The sequence below is a fragment of the Cherax quadricarinatus genome, chromosome 14 (genome assembly GCF_038502225.1).
Source record: "Cherax quadricarinatus isolate ZL_2023a chromosome 14, ASM3850222v1, whole genome shotgun sequence".
In the NCBI taxonomy this organism is placed as follows: Eukaryota; Metazoa; Arthropoda; class Malacostraca; order Decapoda; family Parastacidae; genus Cherax; species Cherax quadricarinatus.
Window position 1 is genome coordinate 19,507,892 of NC_091305.1, and position 23,068 is coordinate 19,530,959.

At 39.0% G+C, this 23,068-nt stretch overlaps 1 protein-coding gene across 2 annotated transcripts in view; it reads right to left on the bottom strand.

Annotated features, from left to right (window-relative positions):
* The window catches only part of LOC128695951 (uncharacterized), a 119,596-nt gene that overhangs the window by 21,312 nt on the left and 75,216 nt on the right, over positions 1 to 23,068 (bottom strand). Inside the window, exons 2-5 of one of the 2 annotated variants that reach the window (XR_011392003.1) lie at positions 6,288 to 6,347; positions 4,765 to 4,902; positions 4,066 to 4,208; positions 2,768 to 2,932 (exon numbers count right to left, since the gene is read on the bottom strand). Coding sequence is in view for 1 of the 2 variants with exons in the window: in XM_070084891.1 (XP_069940992.1) it covers positions 2,825 to 2,932; positions 4,066 to 4,208; positions 4,765 to 4,902; positions 6,288 to 6,347 (449 nt within the window). In the remaining variant the exon portion in view is untranslated. The remainder of the gene's footprint in view (positions 1 to 2,767; positions 2,933 to 4,065; positions 4,209 to 4,764; positions 4,903 to 6,287; positions 6,348 to 23,068) is intronic. The other variant, XM_070084891.1, reaches the window with a different exon arrangement.

The window sequence follows — 23,068 nt, forward strand, 5'->3', positions numbered from 1 at the left end:
GATAGGATTGTTGAAATTAACACTGTACTCGGTATTAGAATGTTGAGAAACGAACCAGACACTGTCACAGTGAATCTTACCAAGTGTCTAGAGGTAAATACACACAGATCTAAATGGATTGTGAAAACGTGCAATTGCATTAAGTTTTATAACCTGCATGAACTGTATCACTGTAGGCAACAAGAGCATTTCACCCCTCCACGGAAGATGTGTTCATTTAATATCACATACCTACAAGTCCCTCCCAAGAAGCTCATTGCTAGTAATCCCTTCCTTAAATCTCTTGTTAGAGCAACTGCTCAAGAAGAAATTTCTCACCTAGCTGGTAGTAATAAGTTATCACAAGTTATATACACTGATGGATCTAAACAGGAGTCTTCTGGCAGGGCTGCATCTGCTCTTGTTGCCACCTCCCTAGTTAAGAACGATAATAAATTTGTTGAGTTAGGCATAAGAATTAACAACTGGGCGTCTACACTGCAAACTGAATTGTTTGCAATCCTAATGGCGCTAAAGCTAACCTATGACACTGAGCTTGACTTTGTCATCATTACTGATTCTATGTCATCATTGAAGGCTCTTCACTCATATAATGACTCCAACAACATGCTCATTGGAGAAGCCAGGTATAGATACTCAAAAATTAGGGACAAAGGAATTAATGTACAATTGCTATGGATCCCATCACACATTGGATTACTCCTTCATGATAAAGTTGATATGTTAGCCAAGAAGAGTACCCAGAAGGAGAATGTAGAATATAACTTTGGTATAACTGTGTCTAGCATTAGGAATAATATTAGGAGAGAAGTAAATAATGAAAATGATTGTTATAGGAATGCAGTTAGAAGCCTGAGTAGATCTATAACCCACTATGATAACATGAACGTAGATAAGTATGTTTATGGAGCAACTTGCAATGTGAACAGACTGACTGATGTTGTAGTGGCCAGGCTTAGGCTTGGTTACAAGTACTTCTGGCAGTTTGGGAGACACACAGATGATGATCAAACTAAATGTAAATTATGTGATCAGGCATATGGTCACTCTCTTGAACACTATGTGCTTAATTGTCCACTCATTGAGGAATACAGAGACAGACAGTATAATAACCTATGTGACATGTCAAGATATCTTATTAATGAAAATAAGATACCAGATATACTAAGCAAATTTCCTAAATTTGCTTGTAACAGATAAGTGAACTATAGATATGTAGATATAAATCCATATGTAGTCCTGTTAACCCTTTGGGGCCTAGTTCCTAGGCCTTTTGTGTATCCATATGCTCTCGCGCTACCGTCCACAAGATGGGTATGGGGTGCACAATAAACTAGCCACTTCGGTGGCAAAATCTAAAAAATCTAATCTGAGGTTTTATATGAATCCTGACTGAAAACGAGGATTTTTTTTAACAAACTTGAATAATGATGCCTTGTAGTATAAAATATTGGTGTTCTAATATAAAATCAATGTGTGCGTGCGTAGCTCTCTCTCTCTTATATATATATATATATATATATATATATATATATATATATATATATATATATATATATATATATATATATATATATATATATATATATATATGTCGTGCCGAATATGTAAAACTGGTCAATTAGTAAGAACTCATTTAAAATTAAGTCCTTTCTGAAATTTTCTCTTATACGTTTAAAGATATATTTTTTTCATTAACGTTAATGTAAAAATTTTTAATTTTGCACCAAAAGAATCTTAGAAAACTTACCTAACCTTATTATAACAAGAGCAATTTATTTTAGCCTAACCCAACTAAATATATTTTAAATACGTTTACAATAATTTAGTACTAAACAAACACAATCAAATATATTTTTTTCGTTAGGTTCAGAATGATTTTGGCGAAATTATTGCATACACAAATTTTCACTTGTCCTACATGGCAAGATGAGCGTTGCTATTTAAGCCAAGATCGCAAGTTCTGCCTATTCGGCACGACATATATATATATCCTTGGTTAGGCCTCATTTAGACTATGCTCCTCAGTTCTGGTCACCGTATTACAGAATGGATATAAATGCTCTGGAAAACGTACAGAGGAGGATGACAAAGATGATCCCATGTTACCGAAATCTTTCCTATGAGGATAGACTGAGGGCCCTGAATCTGCAGTCTCTCGAAAGGCGTAGAATTAGGGGGAATATGATCGAGGTGCATAAATGGAAAATAAAGGGGATGTAAATAGCGTGCTGAAAATTTCCAGCCAAAACAGGACTCGCAGCAATGGTTTCAAGTTGGAAAAATTCAGATTCAGGAAGGATATAGGAAAGCACTGGTTTGGTAATAGAGTTGTGGATGAGTGGAACAAACTCCCGAGTACAGTTCTTCAGGCTAAAACGTTGTGGAGTTTTAAAAATAAGTTAGATAAATACATGAGTGGGTGTGGGTGGGTGTAAGTTGGACCTGACTAGCTTGTGCTACTGGGTCTGGTGCCTTGCTCCTTCCTTGAGTGGAGGTGACCAGACTGGGTGGGTCATTGGGCTCATCGGGGGGGTCATTGGGCTTATCCGGGGGGGGGGGGGAACATGGACCTGCTCCGCATGGGTCAGTAGGCCTGTTGCAGTGTTCCTTCTTTCTTATGTTCTTAAATGTTAATTTTTTATTTTTGTGTGTGTAAAGTTTGTCCTAGTTCCTTTTTTTAAATTTTAAACTACGTTACTTTACCTTCAATGGTTCACATCTTACAATTGTTTGTACCATGAGAAAGATTTAAGTTTATACAAGCCTGGATTCTCATTAGCTGAGTATATCCCTTACACTGTCGGTATATTTGCGTATGGTTCTATCGGCCAATAATGGTGGGTTCCTCTTCAATGGCATACTGGTCGTCTGGGGCTTTATCTTTCTTCCTCTTGCGGGAGCAGATTCCAAAGGCAATAGCTGCAGCTGCCTGTGACAAAACATTGCATTTTTTTAAAGTTTAGAAACATTATGAACTTGTAATAGTTTAAGTTTTGACAAATAGTTCTGTGGGAGTGATAGCTGGTTAGTAAGGTAATTATTTGGAGTGCGAGTAAGGAATACCTTGAGAATTAACTGTTATATGAAAGGGTTAAAATCTAAACAAATATAAATTAATATAAAGAAAAAAAACTGCATGTAGGATTGTGAAAGAAGTTCAGCATTAATATAATGATCATCACCAAACTCCGACAGTACCCCAGGTACCTGAGTACCCAGGTACCTGAGTACCCAGGTACCTGAGTACCCAGGTACCTGAGTACCCAGGTACCTGGGGTACCTGGTACCCTGGCAACAATGTATCAGCCTACTTCTTGCTTTAATATTTGCCATCTTTATTTTCCGCCTAGATCTACTGTCATACGCAGAAGGCATTTACCGTTCTTCGTGCCTGCTGTTATTAAGGTGTGAAAAACTCTGGATTTCCATACGAAACCATAACAGAGGAGATACTGTATATATATATATATATATATATATATATATATATATATATATATATATATATATATATATATATATATATATATATATATATATATATATATATATATATATATATATATATATATATATATATATATGGAGACTTTTGAAGTGGCCATTTATATCGCCTGGCAGTAAACTCAGATACTGCATTATTACTATCACCAGGCATTCTATTACATATATGACGTCCACCAAGATGCTGCAGTAGATTGGCTATTGTATGTTATTTAAGATATATTGTAAAGGGATGTGAATATAAACCAGTGTATGTCTAAAATAATTTTGAATGTATTGCAACTATTTTATATATGTATAATACTCTAAAACTACATGAAGAAAATTGAATGAAGCTTAACGTCACTCTGGACCCATAGAATAACTAAAGATTTGAGAATGTTCAAAATAAACCGAGACAATTCATGAGCTGGAAAAATTAGTTGAACAACACGGTATGAAGGCCAAACAAAAATGCCTTTATTTCGAAGTTAGTAATTCCAGTGAGCTTAAGAACACTTGGGGAAAAAAATACATCACCGGAGTAGGTGCAGGAACAACTGAACGAAGAAGACTTACCTCAGCGAGAAAGGTGACCCAGGCGAGCATGAAGGAGAAGCCATAACTCCAGGTGGAGCCGGGGGGATGCCTGTTGGGTAAGTGAGCTGCCTCGTAGTGGTACAGAGACACTGCTACTTCTATCACAATGAGAACACAGCCGGCTGGGGAGGAATGTCTGATGCTGTTATCCAACCATTTTCAGGCTTGTTTATTTACAATTAAAAATGTTGCAGGCCAGTAAGTACATTTACAATTAAGTGTTCTGGTCAACTCATTTACAGTGTATCCATGTTTTAAAACATAAAGGGCTTGAAACCAATAGACTTGCCATATTTCTTCGCTTTTGTATGCACTATTAAACTATAATAATTTTTAATTACAGACACATGCAATATCATGCGATCATTTATTGACAACGTTTCGCCCACACAGTGGTCTTTCAGAAGTCACTTGACTTTATAAAGACCACTGTGTGACCAAAACGTCAATATAGATCGCATTATTCTGTATTTGTCTTTTCCATCATGTCGGTATTTTATACCATTTCTCTCTGGCATATTAAATAAAGTTAATCATTGATATAATACTTTAAAAGAATAATGAGGAACAAAGAGAGGGAAAGAAAGCGGGAGAGAGAGAGAGAGAGAGAGAAGGGAAGAGACGATCTTAGGCTGAGTATAAAGGCTAAAAAAAGACGAAATCGCCCTTAGAATTTACCAGCTATGACGTGACTGCAGGCAGCGAGGCGCTTGTACATATATCGTGTGTGATGGAAGGTGTAGAGGGAGAAGCTCAACCCCATGATGGTTATTAAGAGACTGATGATTGAGAAGGATGCCACCGTCCTCTGGTAGTCTGACAAAAACATATAGATTAGCAAGTCAGTTTTCATCCTGTTTTGTATATATATGTATTTTATTTCTAATAGTTTTCGAACTGCTACATAATCACTAGTTCACTCCCACACTTCTGCTCGCTCCTGCACACTTTTAACTCACTCTCATACTCAAAAAACTTACTTCCACACTCATTCCCACACATTAGAGTATACCCACATTCCTATTGTTCATTTATTGCAAAAGGCAAGGTAACGATTCTAAGATAAATTCCTATTTCTGGGATAAGGGATAAAGAATTATTGATTAGAAACCTGTCCTGTGTTGCTACATTTTAAGATACTCTGCTAAGAGACCTTATTCATCTAACACAATTATACGTTGATTTTTTTTAAAAAAGAATAGTAACCCTATATCCTATAAAACCAAGCACCCCTCTACCTCAGTGCAAGTAAAAGAAATAGTACAGAGTGCAGCATAAGTTTTCGGTGCAGTTAAATATCAGCAATGAAGATCTGAGGCTAATAAGGAGAGGTATTCACATGTTATCACATGGAAACTAGTATCCCAATTTCTTCAGTATAAATTGCAAATTTGCACCAACACAGACCAAAACCAATTCGAATTTTTAACTAACTAACAAACACCAGCTTTGAAAGTTTAAAGCCAATCAGAAGATATATTCTCTTGTTATTGCAGAGAGACCAGTTCCCCAAAACACCATCAATATAAGTTTGAAGCCAATCAGAAGTTGCCCTCTCAAGTTATCGGCGTTGAAGGTTTGAAGCCGGTTGGATTAGACATTCACAAATTGTAAGATGAAAACCAGTATTTCAGTTTTCCCAATTTCATTAAAATTGCGGATTGGTATCAAACCTGATTGTCTCCCATTTCGCCAGGTGCTGCACGACCTCAAAGATTAACCGCTCCCTCAAACTAGAATAATAACAATAACACCAGCGTTTAAAGTCTGTAGTCGATCGTAAGTGGCATGGTCCACTTATTGCATGGGCAATCATTTGCTTATTAAAACTGGCAAATTAAAACCTACACAACGCAAAAGCAGTGCGAATTTTCCTTTGAGGAATGCACACCTGCCCTAAAAGTGTGAAGCTGACCTGAACATGCATTCTTCAGTTATCGCACAGAAACCAACAACCCAAAGTTTATTAACTATGTTCATGAACTGGCAGATTTGCACTTACGCAACCTAAACCCAAAAGACATCATTCTTTTATAAGATACAGCATCCATTAAGTTATTTAAAGAAAAAAATGTTCTAAACATTAAAAAAATTGGCAGTTTAGCAGCTGTACAATATACTCACAGTCCCGGCCTGTTTTCTAAACAGGCTACACCAATGTTGAAAGTTTAACTTTTAACATTAAAGTTAAGTATACATACCTAGAAAAGTTTTATGGAGAGGCTTGACCTTTGGGAAGAGTTTGTGGTAGACACACGGATCTGAAACACGAGTTTGAACCAGAGTGTAATTAATAACAAAATCCAATTCACAGTTCGCTTATCATGACATTAACATTAAAGATGTGAAAAATAGATGAACATAAAATCACTCCCTAAGAAAGCAAAAGACTCGGCAGACGATGCAACATCCCCCAATGAAAAGCAGGGGTGCCACTAGTACGTTAAGAGACAACACAATAAGTGTCAGGGGCCCCCAGCATACATAAGGGGGATTACCAATAGACCCCTGGCTGTCTTCAAACAGGCACCGGACAAGCACCTAAAGTTGGTATCTGACCAGCCGGGCTGTGGTTCGTACGTCGGCCAGCAGTAACAGTCTTGTTGATCAGGCCCTGATCCACCATGAGACCTGGTCACAGACCGGGCCGCGGGGGCGTTGACCCCCCGGAACTCTCTCCAGGTAAACTCCAGGTAAACAAAATAAAGGGTATATTCTATATATAATTCCTGGTATATATACATATATATATATATATATATATATATATATATATATATATATATATATATATATATATATATATATATATATATATATATATATATATATATGTGTGTGTGTGTGTGTGTGTGCGTGTGTGTGTGTGCGTGTGTGTGTTAGTTAGTTACCATTTTGTCCTAGGCACATGTCGATTAGACACTAGGCCTGTTGCGTGTGTGTGTACTCACCTAGTTGTACTCACCTAGTTGAGGTTGCGGGGATCGAGTCCGAGCTCCTGGCCCCGCCTCTTCACTGATCGCTACTAGGTCACTCTCCCTGAGCCGTGAGCTTTATCATACCTCTGCTTAAAGCTATGTATGGATCCTGCCTCCACTACATCGCTTCCCAAACTATTCCACTTACTGACTACTCTGTGGCTGAAGAAATACTTCCTAACATCCCTGTGATTCATCTGTGTCTTCAGCTTCCAACTGTGTCCCCTTGTTACTGTGTCCAATCTCTGGAACATCCTGTCTTTGTCCACCTTGTCAATTCCTCTCAGTATTTTGTATGTCGTTATCATGTCCCCCCTATCTCTCCTGTCCTCCAGTGTCGTCAGGTTGATTTCCCTTAACCTCTCCTCGTAGGACATACCTCTTAGCTCTGGGACTAGTCTTGTTGCAAACCTTTGCACTTTCTCTAGTTTCTTCACGTGCTTGGCTAGGTGTGGGTTCCAAACTGGTGCCGCATACTCCAATATGGGCCTAACATACACGGTGTACAAGGTCCTGAATGATTCCTTATTAAGATGTCGGAATGCTGTTCTGAGGTTTGCTAGGCGCCCATATGCTGCAGCAGTTATTTGGTTGATGTGCGCTTCAGGAGATGTGCCTGGTGTTATACTCACCCCAAGATCTTTTTCCTTGAGTGAGGTTTGTAGTCTCTGACCCCCTAGACTGTACTCCGTCTGCGGCCTTCTTTGCCCTTCCCCAATCTTCATGACTTTGCACTTGGTGGGATTGAACTCCAGGAGCCAATTGCTGGACCAGGTCTGCAGCCTGTCCGGATCCCTTTGTAGTTCTGCCTGGTCTTCGATCGAGTGAATTCTTCTCATCAACTTCACGTCATCTGCAAACAGGGACACCTCAGAGTCTATTCCTTCCGTCATGTCGTTCACAAATACCAGAAACAGCACTGGTCCTAGGACTGACCCCTGCAGGACCCCGCTGGTCACAGGTGCCCACTCTGACACCTCGCCACGTACCATGACTCGCTGCTGTCTTCCTGACAAGTATTCCCTGATCCATTGTAGTGCCTTCCCTGTTATCCCTGCTTGGTCCTCCAGTTTTTGCACCAATCTCTTGTGTGGAACTGTGTCAAACGCCTTCTTGCAGTCCAAGAAAATGCAATCCACCCACCCCTCTCTCTCTTGTCTTACTGCTGTCACCATGTCATAGAACTCCAGTAGGTTTGTGACACAGGATTTCCCGTCCCTGAAACCATGTTGGCTGCTGTTGATGAGATCATTCCTTTCTAGGTGTTCCACCACTCTTCTCCTGATAATCTTCTCCATGATTTTGCATACTATACATGTCAGTGAAACTGGTCTGTAGTTTAATGCTTCATGTCTGTCTCCTTTTTTAAAGATTGGGACTACATTTGCTGTCTTCCATGCCTCAGGCAATCTCCCTGTTTCGATAGATGTATTGAATATTGTTGTTAGGGGTACACATAGCGCCTCTGCTCCCTCTCTCAATACCCATGGGGAGATGTTATCTGGCCCCATTGCCTTTGAGGTATCTAGCTCACTCAGAAGCCTCTTCACTTCTTCCTCGGTTGTGTGCACTGTGTCCAGCACTTGGTGGTGTGCCCCACCTCTCCGTCTTTCTGGAGTCCCTTCTGTCTCCTCTGTGAACACTTCTTTGAATCTCTTGTTGAGTTCTTCACATACTTCACGGTCATTTCTTGTTGTCTCTCCTCCTTCCTTCCTTAGCCTGATTACCTGGTCCTTGACTGTTGTTTTCCTCCTGATGTGGCTGTACAACAGTTTCGGGTCAGATTTGGCTTTCGCTGCTATGTCATTTTCATATTGTCTTTGGGCCTCCCTTCTTATCTGTGCATATTCGTTTCTGGCTCTACGACTGTTCTCCTTATTCTCCTGGGTCCTTTGCCTTCTATATTTCTTCCATTCCCTAGCACACTTGGTTTTTGCCTCCCTGCACCTTTGGGTAAACCATGGGCTCATCCTGGCTTTTTCATTAATCCTGTTACCCTTGGGTACAAACCTCTCCTCAGCCTCCTTGCATTTTGTTGCTACATATTCCATCATCTCATTAACTGGCTTCCCTGCCAGTTCTCTGTCCCACTGAACCCCGTTCAGGTAGTTCCTCATTCCTGTGTAGTCCCCTTTCTTGTAGTTTGGCTTCATTCGTCCTGGCCTTCCTGCTTCTCCCTCCACTTGTAGCTCTACTGTGTATTCGAAGCTTAAAACCACATGGTCACTGGCCCCAAGGGGTCTTTCATATGTGATGTCCTCGATATCTGCACTACTGAAGGTGAATACTAAGTCCAGCCTTGCTGGTTCATCCTCTCCTCTCTCTCTTGTAGTGTCCCTTACGTGTTGGCACATGAAGTTTTCCAGTACCACCTCCATCATCTTAGCCCTCCATGTATCTTGGCCCCCATGTGGGTCCAAGTTCTCCCAATCGATCTCCTTGTGGTTAAAGTCACCCATGATCAGGAGCTTTGCCCTGCATGCATGAGCTCTTCTGGCCACTCTAGCCAGTGTGTCAACCATCGCTCTATTGCTCTCGTCGTACTCTTGCCTTGGCCTCCTGCTGTTCTGTGGTGGGTTATACATCACTGCTATTACCACCTTGGGACCTCCAGAGTGAAGTGTTCCCACTATGTAATCACTTTCTTCTCCGCTGTCTCCTCTCTCCAGCTCATCAAAATTCCAGCGATTTTTGATCAGCAACGCCACTCCTCCACCCCCCCTGTTCCCTCTGTCTTTCCTCAGGATTTGGTATCCCGTTGGAAAGATGGCATCTGTTATCATACCTGTAAGCTTGGTTTCTGTGAGAGCTATGATGTCCGGTGATGCTTCTTTGACTCTTTCATGCCACTCCTCCCACTTATTTGTTATTCCATCAGCGTTTGTGTACCATACCTTCAGTTTCCTTTCCAACACTGTGGTTTGGGGGGCCTGTGAGGGTGGGAGACCTGGTGGCATACTGTGGGATTCTATAGCTCGGTGTTGGGTGGAGGCTGTGGGTATGGATTGTAGTGTGTGTTGGGATGGTGTGATAGGTTGTATGGTTCTGAGAGTAGTTGTGTGTGTGCTTGCCCTTGCTGTTCTGTTCTGCTCTGACTGACCTCTGCTGGTTCCCTCCTTGTCTCTTTTCCTGTGTGTGTGTGTGTGTGTGTGTGTGTGTGTGTGTGTGTGTGTGTGTGTGTGTGTGTGTGTGTGTGTGTGTGTGTGTGTGTGTGTGTGTGTGTGTGTATGTGTATGTGTGTGTGTGTGTATGTGTGTGTGTGTGTGTATGTGTATGTGTGTGTATGTGTGTGTATGTGTATGTGTGTGTGTGTATGTGTGTGTATGTGTGTGTACATGTGTGTGTGTGTGTGTGTGTGTGTACTCACCTAGTTGTACTCACCTAGTTGAGGTTGCAGGGGTCGAGTCCAAGCTCCTGGCCCCGCCTCTTCACTGGTCGCTACTAGGTCACTCTCCCTGAACCATGAGCTTTATCGTACCTCTGCTTAAAGCTATGTATGGATCCTGACTCCACTACATCGCTTCCCAAACTATTCCACTTCCTGACTACTCTGTGGCTGAAGAAATACTTCCTAACATCCCTTTGATTCATCTGTGTCTTCAACTTCCAACTGTGTCCCCTTGTTACTGTGTCCAGTCTCTGGAACATCCTGTCTTTGTCCACCTTGTCAATTCCTCTCAGTATTTTGTAAGTCGTTATCATGTCCCCCTTATCTCTCCTGTCCTCCAGTGTCGTCAGGTTGAAATCCTCATAGGACATACCTCTTAGCTCTGGGACTAGTCTTGTTGCAAACCTTTGCACTTTCTCTAGTTTCTTTACATGCTTGGCTAGGTGTGGGTTCCAAACTGGTGCCGCATACTCCAATATGGGCCTAACGTACACGGTGTATAGGGTCCTGAACGTGTGTGTGTGTGTGTGTGTGTGTGTGTGTGTGTGTGTGTGTGTGTGTGTACTCGTACCGGTCAAAATCTCAACAAAACAAAGAATATAGAAGTTTAACAACAAATTCATTAGCATCATGCCTCTGAACTTAGTTAATACCGCGATAAACTAAGAATATGATAATACGCTGAGTTAATGAGGCGACCACTACAATTAGGTGAGGAAGGATAGCAGGTTAAGGTGGTGGTGTCACCTGGTGCGAGGCTGTGCAACACGTACTACCACCTGCCTACCTGAAATAACCCGAGAAGAACACCTGAGCTGGGCGGTAGAGGTGGCATGTGACCAACACTGCTGATACACACCGCCGCCTCAACATGGTGCCTACTCTGCCCACCAACCTACCCACCTCTCCTGATTTCCACTAGGCCACTCGAAGATACAACCCGCGAACACCCAGGTACCTATTTACTTCTAGGTGAATATGGACAGCGGGTGTATGAAGAATTGCGGTACATATCGACTAGCTCTGGAATCAAAGAAGCTGGGGATTTTTTTTTACATAATTTCCTAAATGTAGAACATATAAATGAATAATATAATAATTGTGTAATAAAATATGATGCTGATTAGACCCTTTCACGAAATTTCGAGTGAAAGGGGTGTAGAAGAGCCGCAGAGTGACACAGGAGGGAGACGCCATATTGAATTTTAATGTGTGAACACTGAACTGAATTGTCGCAATGTAATCAGGTATTATCGAAGGTCACTTGGTGTATATCGGCCTCAATCTGCAATTTAAAAATTGCTGACATGTTCCTGCTGAAGAATTGGGATAAATAGTGTGGAAAGCCCTTATAATTCGACAGCCAGGAGGGAAAAATATAGGACTTCAAAGAATCCTTCCCAACAACACACCTTAGCTAAGTGACACTTACCCATAAAGTACAGTAGTTTTTCATTGGTCATCGTCAATCCTAACTGTTAGGATGTGTTCCATCAGCATTAAGTGTTTTCCTGTGACAAATGGTAAGTTAGTGTGTATAAAATTTATTGTTCTAATGATATGGTTAGGAGAAAACCTTTCCTAGTCTCTGTAATTGTATTCTGTGTACCCAGCAAGCCTAATCATATACAGTACACACAACTTTAATTTGCCAGAGTAGCTGGTTTTAATACTATATTATTAATTTAATGTCAGGTCTAGCTTTTTGTGAGAGTGGTAGGAAGTGGGCATCGAGGGAGTCACAGTTCAGCGACCACTGTGACTTAAATCCCACTCATCCACATTACTTGCAGGTAATAATTCAGGTAAAACCCTGTAAGCCTCCTGCGGGTGATTTGCTCACATAGTAATAATAATAATAATAATAATAATAATAATAATAATAATAATAATAATAATAATGCTTCACAATACCTGCATTTTTTCATTGCGAGCCGAACGTCCTACAGTTGACCTACTTTTCCAGAATAACACTCAAGGCCACAAAAGTTCCCAAACTTTTCTTACTGCATCCCTTTCCACATCTACCGGCTGTCTGCGTACCTCTTCTTGAATGCATTTTATATATTTTAACCCCTTTAAGACTAGGTATTCTAAAAAAAAAAAAATACACATAGGCTAAGTTAGGTAAGATTTGTCAGGAAACAGGACAAGTGTTTCCTGACGCAGTTCTTTGTCATATGATGACCTGCCACTGAAGTTTTGGTCATCTGAATGAGGCCTTCCGCTGGCTTACCGGTCCACCACTTTAAAAATCATGGATATGATTATAACCATTTATTAACTGTATTAATTACATGTAGGCTAGCAAATATAAAGACAGCGACGAACGTTGCAGAACAACCTTCTACTGAGACAACGTTTAGCTCTGAGTAATTTTTATCGTTGTCCTAGCAAAACCATTTTTTGCAGCTTGTAGGCCTACTGGCTATCTGTGACTTTCTTCCCCATCTTTACGAATTAGCCACTGATCCATATCAATCAGGTGTGTGTGTATCTTTAATTTTAAAATAAACATTTGTAAATAACACTTCAAATTGAAATTTTGTCTTAATTCAAAATAAGGAACCGGTGACCAATTTTATTTGATTAGTTTGACAAAGTAAGCAATGGCCAATTTAACATATTCATTTTTTTAAGATATTGTTTATTGTTCTCTATCATCTTGCTACGATACTCTCTGATAAGTGATAACAACTTGCCAGGGTTGTTATCACATTTTGACAGTACTGTGCACCATTATTAATAGCATTAATGTGTTCTCTTCTTCTGTAGATAATTATTATTATTATTATTATTATTATTATTATTATTATTATTATTATTATTATTATTATTATTATTACTATTATTATTATTATTATTATTATTATACGTTAAGCACTATTATTATTATTATTATTATTGTGAAAATTTTTTAAATAATTTTTCCAAATTTATATTGAATAATTTTTTAGAGTGTAAATTGTGTTGCTGTTGGTTTAAAATTTGCGAGTGAAAAAGGAACCAGCAGACGGGAGAGACGGGAGGGGGGTGGGGGGGAGGCGCCATATTGAATTCAATGAGTGAGGCCACTTTGTAATTTGTCCCATAAATTCGACGTTTTCCGAAGCTTAATGGAATTCTGGCCTCTAAATTTGGGCTATAAAATATTGTCCTGCTGATGAAATAGTGACAAGAACTTGGCAGGACATCAAGAAATGTAGTGGGTATGGGAAGATAAGGAGTCATCACCACACACAGCTAAGTAAGACGTCTATGTAGAGCTAACTAGCCAGTGTAGTTTCTATATAGTAAGGCAGGTGTTGTGGGTGATCCAGCTGCATCAAGTGACCTCCAGAGAAAATTTCGTAAGTGGTAACACGAAGTTCTTTAATTATACCATTTTCTATGTTAATTATTCCCCTCAAGGAAGGCTCCTTGACGCTGGTGAGGGGCTCTTGATCTAGGGAATTGGATCTGTGCTCCAGTTGGATCTGTGCTCCAGTTCCCTGAATTAAGCCTGAATGCCTTCCATCCCCCCATAGGCGCTGTATAATCCTACGGGTTTAGTGCTTCCCCCTTGATTATAATAATAATATGTTAATTATTATAAGATTATTTCAAATGGTCAATATTTGCTGGAATAATATTGACAGGTAATGGCCCCCACCACTTTTCCTGTTGTCAAGTTAAACTCACCCTATACAGACCACTTTAATTAAAATTTTAGCAGAAGTACTGGTTTCTTAAATGTGATGTATATTTTAGGTCCCGGCTGATGTGAGTGAATTGAGGTTATGGGTATCGAGGGAGACACTTTCCTTGTGACCTATTGTCTAAAAATCCCGCATACCTCAGTTTTAGTTTAATATCCTTATTATGGACCACATACCCATCCTGTGGGCGGTAGTCAAAAGATTACAGAGGTACATGATTGGTCCAGGGACTGGACCCCAAAGTTTTGATAGTTGAGCAAGTTACAAAGGTAATGAACTCCAGGTAGATCTGGTCACAATCATGACATGTTACAAAGGTATTTACAGGTTACAGAGGTACATAATGGGTCCAGGGACTGCCTCAGAGGTGCAGCAGAAATTGGTAAGTAATATTTACCTTAGTTGTATCCTTAACCCAAATTGTTTGTATGAACGTAATAGTGAAGTTCATACAGGCAATTTCTTACAATTATTATATGTTAAACGTTAAGCCCGTGTGGGTTATTCAGCGCAAGTTTTGTTTGACGCTCGATCCTCCGTCCACTGAATGTAACAAACGCGCTGCCATTCACCATACACCACTTTCCTCAACCAAATTCAAATTCAAAGTTTATTCTCTAAGGATTACAATGTTGAATTTACAGAATTTGGTTATTGTGTGGTTTACATGTAGTTAAATAATGATTACAGAGTGTACCACTAGAACGCCTAGCATGGCTAGGCATTTCGGGCAGACTTAGTTTAATTCTTTATTTTAAAATATTACAAATTATGAGATAAGTTGGTATTGTGGCTAAGTGACTAAATACTAGTTTGTGAATTTAGTAATCTGAATGCTTTTGTTTTGGCACAGTACATAGTTTCAGTATTGAAGTATCATAGGATTCATTATTTTAAGATTGAGATTAATATTTCTGTTTATGGTCAAATGGGTGAGTGAGTGTAAGTGTGAACCACTAGGTGGTATTCTTGTAGAATATATTCTACAAGATTGATGGACTGAACACATCGACTCCAGGTTGAGGGACTGATTACCTCATACTCCTCCTCTCCTTACGCCTTCCTCTTTGTATTGGACTGATGAAGCCACTGTGTGGCGAAACGTTTCCTGAATAAAGATTCCCATATGCTGCATAAGTGTCTCAATCTTCAACTTGTCGGTTTTTCAAACCATTCATCACAACTAGGTTTAATCTAATAATATAAAAATACAAATTAAAAATAGCACCAGTCTCTCACTAGTAATTGCATTATGTTCTAATATAATGAATTTGGTATTGACTATGTATTGAGCTACAATGAGCTATAGTACAACTGAGTTCAATTTAATAATATAAAAATGGCACAAGACTCTCAATTGTAATTGCACTAAGGTCTTATATAAGTTGTTTACAAGAATTAGAGTATAACTAGATTTAAATTGACACGATAAAATACACAAGTTAAGGTAGCAAAAGAATAATAAAAAAAAAATGATAAAAATAAAAATGGCAATGACTTGGTTATAATATGCTAGTAAGATAGTAGACAGGATAATATAAAAGTTGTAGTTGAAAATACTAGTTTAAAAAAGTATAGAATAAAAATGGTCAATAAAAGAAGTTTACAATAAGTTTGATCAATATAGTTTAAAGCAAAATTGGGCAATAATAGGGATTTTAGAATAAAATTGGGCAGTTGAGTATTTCTTAAAGTGAGGTAGAATTATTGAGGACAAGTTATGGCTAGTTTATAATAAAATAAGATGGAACAGTGATGTGGTAAGTTGTAAAAAAGGAGATAGATTCTGTAGATATTAAACACAATTAAGACTATGAGGTAGAATGGTCGTTGAATACAACAATGACAATCAGAAGTAGTTGGGGTATTAGAATTTTAGGGGGGCACAAATTTATGACAATATAACACTAACTGTGGACTGTGGGTATTATCTGCACTTTACTCTGATTCTGTTAGTCCAGCCTCACTTAGGAATGTTTTAAGGTCATGTTCTGTATAGATGAAGTATCTCTTCCCAGTGGGCTGTTTCCTAACTGCGATTTTTCCATCCCTCACAAAGCACTGGTGGATTTTTTGGGCATAGCGTAATTTTCTTAGCCGATAAAGAAGGTTTTGTCTTGTTTTGGTAAGGCACTCATTGACGTAAACATCAGTTTTCATAGAAATAGATGTTTTTAGTAGGTTCTTTCTTTGTAGGCTAGTTTGGAATTTAACCATGTAACAAACGCGCTGTCATTCACCATACACCACTTTCCTCAACCATGTAACAAACGCGCTGCCATTCACCATAGACCACTTTCCTCAACCAGCCATTAAAGCCGGGTAATATCAGGCAATGAGTGAGCTGGTATAGTGGGTCTGTGAAGAAGTGCCTTGATCTTAGAATGAAGGTCAGAGAACCGTGCCAATAGACCCTGATTCCTGATACCCATTCACCCTCCGTATACAATGACACGCTCGCTGTGCGTAGTAGTAGTGTGTATAGCGGAAAACGTTCTGTAATTTAAGGGTAAATAATTAAAGAGGTTCCTAGCTTCATAGTGATGTCCAACACCTCCTTGAAGGTGGTAGGCAGGTTTCCTTATACACCTCTGCTGCCCTTGTTTGTTTAGCAGTAAAAATAGATACCTGGGTGATAGCTAACCGTTCTGGGTCGCATCCTGCGGGAAGTGTATGCACACAATAAGTAAGTTTATTCAGGTATACACAAATACAGTTACATAGATTATCATACATAGCAGCATATGTGTAGAGAACCTAGGATAACCCAAAAAATTCAGAGTGACTTATTTCCATTGGGGTCCTTTTACCTTACTATTATAATATAAAGGTTATATCTTATTATTATTCTATAATGAAGATAACGTTTTATTATCATACTAAGAAGACTATCTACTACACGAGGGTCATTAAGACTATCTACAATACGAGGATCATTACTAGGAATAAGGTAAAATTACACGTGTGTTAGCTAAAAAATAAAAAATCATTCCCCTCCTTTTCTGTAGCTACATTCTTCAGACACCTTTTGGCACTCTTCTTGAACTGGTTCATACTATGACTGGCTTTGACATGTGCCGGCAGTCTGTTCCATTCCTGTACAATAAATGTATATACAATACAATATATAGTGTATGCATAGAGGGGTACATAGAGGATACATATACTCGTACAAGGTTTACAAACACACAATATAGAGATTATGTAGACAAATGAGCTCTAAACTACAGTATATCTCATAACTACATTTAGAATTTACCTAAATTTAATCCTTGTCATAGTTGTTCAACTGTTTTATTTTTCATGTTTGGATGAATTCCTTCTTTATTCTTTAATAGCCCGTGTTTAGTCGACAGGTTTCAATGTCAGTATGTATATGTATGTTGTGTGTGTGTATATATATATATATATATATATATATATATATATATATATATATATATATATATATATATATATATATATATATATATATATATATATATATATATATATATGCAATAAGATTCAAATTCAAATTCAAAGTTTATTCTCTATAAGGATTACAATGCTGAGTTTACAGAAATTTGGTTATTGTGTGGTTTACATGTAGTAAAATTGTGATTACAGAGTGTACCACTAGAACGCTTAGCATGGCTAGGCATTTCGGGCATACTTAGTTTTATTCTTAATTGTAAAATATTACAAATTATGAAGTAAGTTGGTATTATGGCTAAGTGACTAAATACTAGTTTGTAAGTTTAGCAATGTGAATGCTTTTGTTTTGGCACAGTACATAGTTTCAGTATTGGAGTATCACAGGATTCATTATTTTAAGATTGAGATTAATATTTCTGTTTATGGTCAAATGAGTGAGTGAGTGTAAGTGTGAACCACCAGGTGGTATTCGTGTAGTTAGTTGACGGGGTGTATCAGGGAGATAAGATGTTTTCTAATGGTAGTTTTGAAGGTGATGAATGTGTCTGCAGTTCTAGAGTTCTCAGGTAGGGTATTCCAGATTTTAGGGCCTTTGACATACATTGAATTTTTGTAAAGGTTTAGTCGGACACGGGGAATGTCGTAGAGATGTTTGTGTCTGGTGTTATGCCTGTGAGTTCTGTCACAACTATCAAGAAAGCGTTTTAGGTCAAGGTTGATATTAGAGTTTAAGGCCCTGTAGATGTAGATTGCACAGTAGTAAGTGTGGATGTACTGAACTGGGAGTAAGTTTAGGTCTATGAAGAGTGGGGGGGTGTGTTGCCAGGGATGGGATTTAGTGATTATTCTTACTGCAGCTTTTTGTTGGGTTATTATTGGCTTTAGGTGTGTTGCTGCAGTTGATCCCCAAGCACAAATAACATAGGTGAGGTATGGATAAATAAGTGAGTGGTATAGTGTGAGAAGGGTATTTTGCGGCACGTAGTATCGTATCTTGGAGAGGATCCCAACCGTTTTGGATACTTTTTTGGTTATATGCTGGATATGGGTGCTGAAATTCAGGTTGTTGTCAAGGTATAAGCCTAGGAATTTGCCCCCATTATTTCTGGTAATTAGAGTGTTGTCAATCTTAATGTTAATTTGTGCATCTCCTGCTCTGCTACCAAACATAATATAGTAGGTTTTGTCAGTTTTAAGCGTAAGTTTATTGGCTGTCATCCAAGTCGATATTTTAATCAGCTCCTCATTCACAATGGTCTTGAGGGTGGCAAGATTAGGGTGAGAGATGACATAAGTCGTGTCATCAGCAAAGAGAATGGGTTTCAGGTGTTGGGATACGTTTGGAAGGTCATTGATGTATATGAGGAAGAGCAGGGGACCAAGGACACTTCCCTGCGGAACTCCAGTATCAAGTGGCCGTGTTGCTGATGCTGTGTCTTTAATGGTGACGTACTGATACCTATTAGTAATGTAAGATTTGAAATAAGCAAGCGCATGGCCTCTTATACCGTAATGATCAAGTTTGTGGAGTAGGATGTCGTGGTCTACTGTGTCAAAAGCTTTTCTTAGGTCAATAAAAATTCCTAGTGGATATTCCTTATTTTCCAACGCTGTGTAAAGCAGATCTAGCATTTTTATGATTGCATCATTAGTGCTTTTATTTTTCCTGAATCCAAATTGGCAGGGGTTGAGTATGTTTTGAGCCGTTATAAATGAATACAGTCTCCTGTGCACGAGTTTCTCAAAGATTTTGGATAGCAATGGTAAGTTAGATATTGGCCTATAGTTGTTTAAGTCTGTAGGGTCACCACCTTTATGTATTGGTGTAACCCTTGCCATCTTGAGTAGTTTCGGGAAGGTGCTAGTCTCTAGTGACTTGTTAAAAAGTAATGAAATTGCATGCGAAAGGACATGGGCCGCTCGCTTGTACAGTAATGGTGGGACATGAGACAGATTCCCAGAGTTATTTTTAAGTGACTTTATAATGTCAATGACTTCCATGGGCTCAGTTGGTGCAAGATAGAAGGAATTAGGGAAATTCCCATCTAGGTAGTCCCCGGCATGGGCATTGGTATGTGGGATTTTACTGGTGAGATTAGATCCTATGTTTGAGAAGAAGTCGTTTATCTTGTTAGCTGTGTCAGTGGGATGTAGTGGTGTTTCATTAGGTTTAGTTAGGACAATATTCTTGGTTTTTCTCAGTTTGTGGGTCCCTAGAATCTGAGAGAGTGTTTTCCAGGTCTTTTTTATATCTCCTCTAGTGTCTGTGAATCTACTGGAGTAGTATAGTTGTTTGGCTTTCTTTATTACTTTGGTGAGAGCTGATGAATAGTGTTTAAGAGTATCTTTGTGTATTAAGCCCTGTCTATATTGCTTTTCATATTGGTGTTTCTTGCCAATGGATTTCAGAATGGTGCTGGTTAGCCATGGGCAACCAAGCCGTTTGTTTGTGATCTGTTTCGTTTTTATAGGACAATGTTTGTTGTATAGTCTAAGTAATTTGTTAAGAAAAATGTCTGTCCAGTCATCAATACCATTGGCCTTGGAGAATTCTGTAGGCCAATCAACAGTCTCTAGGTCAGCTGTGAACATCCTTACTGAGGCCTCGTCATGGAGTCTAAATGAGACTTTGTTGTATTCAAGTGGTGGTTTACTAATGTTTGTCAGGAGGAAGGTAGGGTAGTGGTCTGTAGTGCTATCTGTGATTATCCCTGATTTAAGGGGGGCTAGTATATTGGTCCATATAATATATATATATATATATATATATATATATATATATATATATATATATATATATATATATATATATATATATATATATATATATATATATATTTTTTTTTTTTTTTTTCAACAAGTCGGCCGTCTCCCACCGAGGCAGGGTGACCCAAAAAAGAAAGAAAATCCCCAAAAAGAAAATACTTTCATCATCATTCAACACTTTCACCACACTCGCACATTATCACTGTTTTTGCAGAGGTGCTCAGAATACAACAGTCTAGAAGCATACACATATAAAGATACACAACATATTCCTCCAAACTGCCAATATCCCAAACCCCTCCTTTAAAGTGCAGGCATTGTACTTCCCATTTCCAGGACTCAAGTCCGACTATATGAAAATAACCGGTTTCCCTGAATCCCTTCACTAAATATTACCCTGCTCACACTCCAACAGATCGTCAGGTCCCAAGTACCATTCGTCTCCATTCACTCCTATCTAACACGCTCACGCACGCTTGCTGGAAGTCCAAGCCCCTTACCCACAAAACCTCCTTTACCCCCTCTCTCCAACCCTTTCGAGGACGACCCCTACCCCTCCTTCCTTCCCCTATAGATTTATATGCTTTCCATGTCATTCTACTTTGATCCATTCTCTCTAAATGACCAAACCACCTCAACAACCCCTCTTCTGCCCTCTGACTAATACTTTTATTAACTCCACACCTTCTCCTAATTTCCACACTCCGAATTTTCTGCATAATATTTACACCACACATTGCCCTTAAACAGGACATCTCCACTGCCTCCAACCGTCTCCTCGCTGCTGCATTTACCACCCAAGCTTCACACCCATATAAGAGTGTTGGTACTACTATACTTTCATACATTCCCTTCTTTGCCTCCATAGATAACGTTTTTTGACTCCACATATACCTCAACGCACCACTCACCTTTTTTCCCTCATCAATTCTATGATTAACCTCATCCTTCATAAATCCATCCGCCGACACGTCAACTCCCAAGTATCTGAAAACATTCACTTCTTCCATACTCCTCCTCCCCAATTTGATATCCAATTTTTCTTTATCTAAATCATTTGACACCCTCATCACCTTACTCTTTTCTATGTTCACTTTCAACTTTCTACCTTTACACACATTCCCAAACTCATCCACTAACCTTTGCAATTTTTCTTTAGAATCTCCCATAAGCACAGTATCATCAGCAAAAAGTAACTGTGTCAATTCCCATTTTGAATTTGATTCCCCATAATTTAATCCCACCCCTCTCCCAAACACCCTAGCATTTACTTCCTTAACAACCCCATCTATAAATATATTAAACAACCATGGTGACATTACACATCCCTGTCTAAGACCTACTTTTACCGGGAAGTAGTCTCCCTCTCTTCTACACACCCTAACCTGAGCCTCACTATCCTCATAAAAACTCTTTACAGCATTTAATAACTTACCACCTATTCCATATACTTGCAACATCTGCCACATTGCTCCTCTATCCACTCTATCATATGCCTTTTCTAAATCCATAAATGCAATAAAAACTTCCCTATCTTTATCTAAATACTGTTCACAAATATGCTTCAATGTAAACACCTGATCTACACATCCCCTACCCACTCTAAAACCTCCTTGCTCATCCGCAATCCTACATTCTGTCTTACCTCTAATTCTTTCAATTATAACCCTACCGTACACTTTTCCTGGTATACTCAGTAAGCTTATTCCTCTATAATTTTTACAGTCTCTTTTGTCCCCTTTCCCTTTATATAAAGGGATTATACATGCTCTCTGCCAATCCCTAGGTACCTTCCCCTCTTTCATACATTTATTAAACAAAAGTACCAACCACTCCAACACTATATCCCCCCCTGCTTTTAACATTTCTGTCATGATCCCATCAGTTCCAGCTGCTTTACCCCCTTTCATTTTACGTAATGCCTCACGTACCTCCCCCACACTTACATTCTGCTCTTCTTCACTCCTAAAAGATGGTATACCTCCCTGACCAGTGCATGAAATTACTGCCTCTGTTTCTTCCTTAACATTTAAAAGTTCCTCAAAATATTCTCGCCATCTACCCAATACCTCCATCTCCCCATCTACTAACTCCCCTACTCTGTTTTTAACTGATAAATCCATATTTTCCCTAGGCTTTCTTAACTTGTTTAACTCACTCCAAAATTTTTTCTTATTTTCATTAAAATTTCTTGACAGTGCCTCTCCCACTCTATCATCTGCTCTCCTTTTGCACTCTCTCACCACTCTCTTTACCTTTCTTTTACTCTCCATATACTCTGCTCTTCTTATAACACTTCTGCTTTGTAAAAACCTCTCATAAGCTACCTTTTTCTCTTTTATCACACCCTTTACTTCATCATTCCACCAATCACTCCTCTTTCCTCCTGCCCCCACCCTCCTATAACCACAAACTTCTGCCCCACATTCTAATACTGCATTTTTAAAACTATTCCAACCCTCTTCAACCCCCCCACTACTCATCTTTGCACTAGCCCACCTTTCTGCCAATAGTCGCTTATATCTCACCCGAACTTCCTCCTCCCTTAGTTTATACACTTTCACCTCCCTCTTACTTGTTGTTGCCACCTTCCTCTTTTCCCATCTACCTCTTACTCTAACTGTAGCTACAACTAAATAATGATCCGATATATCAGTTGCCCCTCTATAAACATGTACATCCTGGAGCCTACCCATCAACCTTTTATCCACCAATACATAATCTAATAAACTACT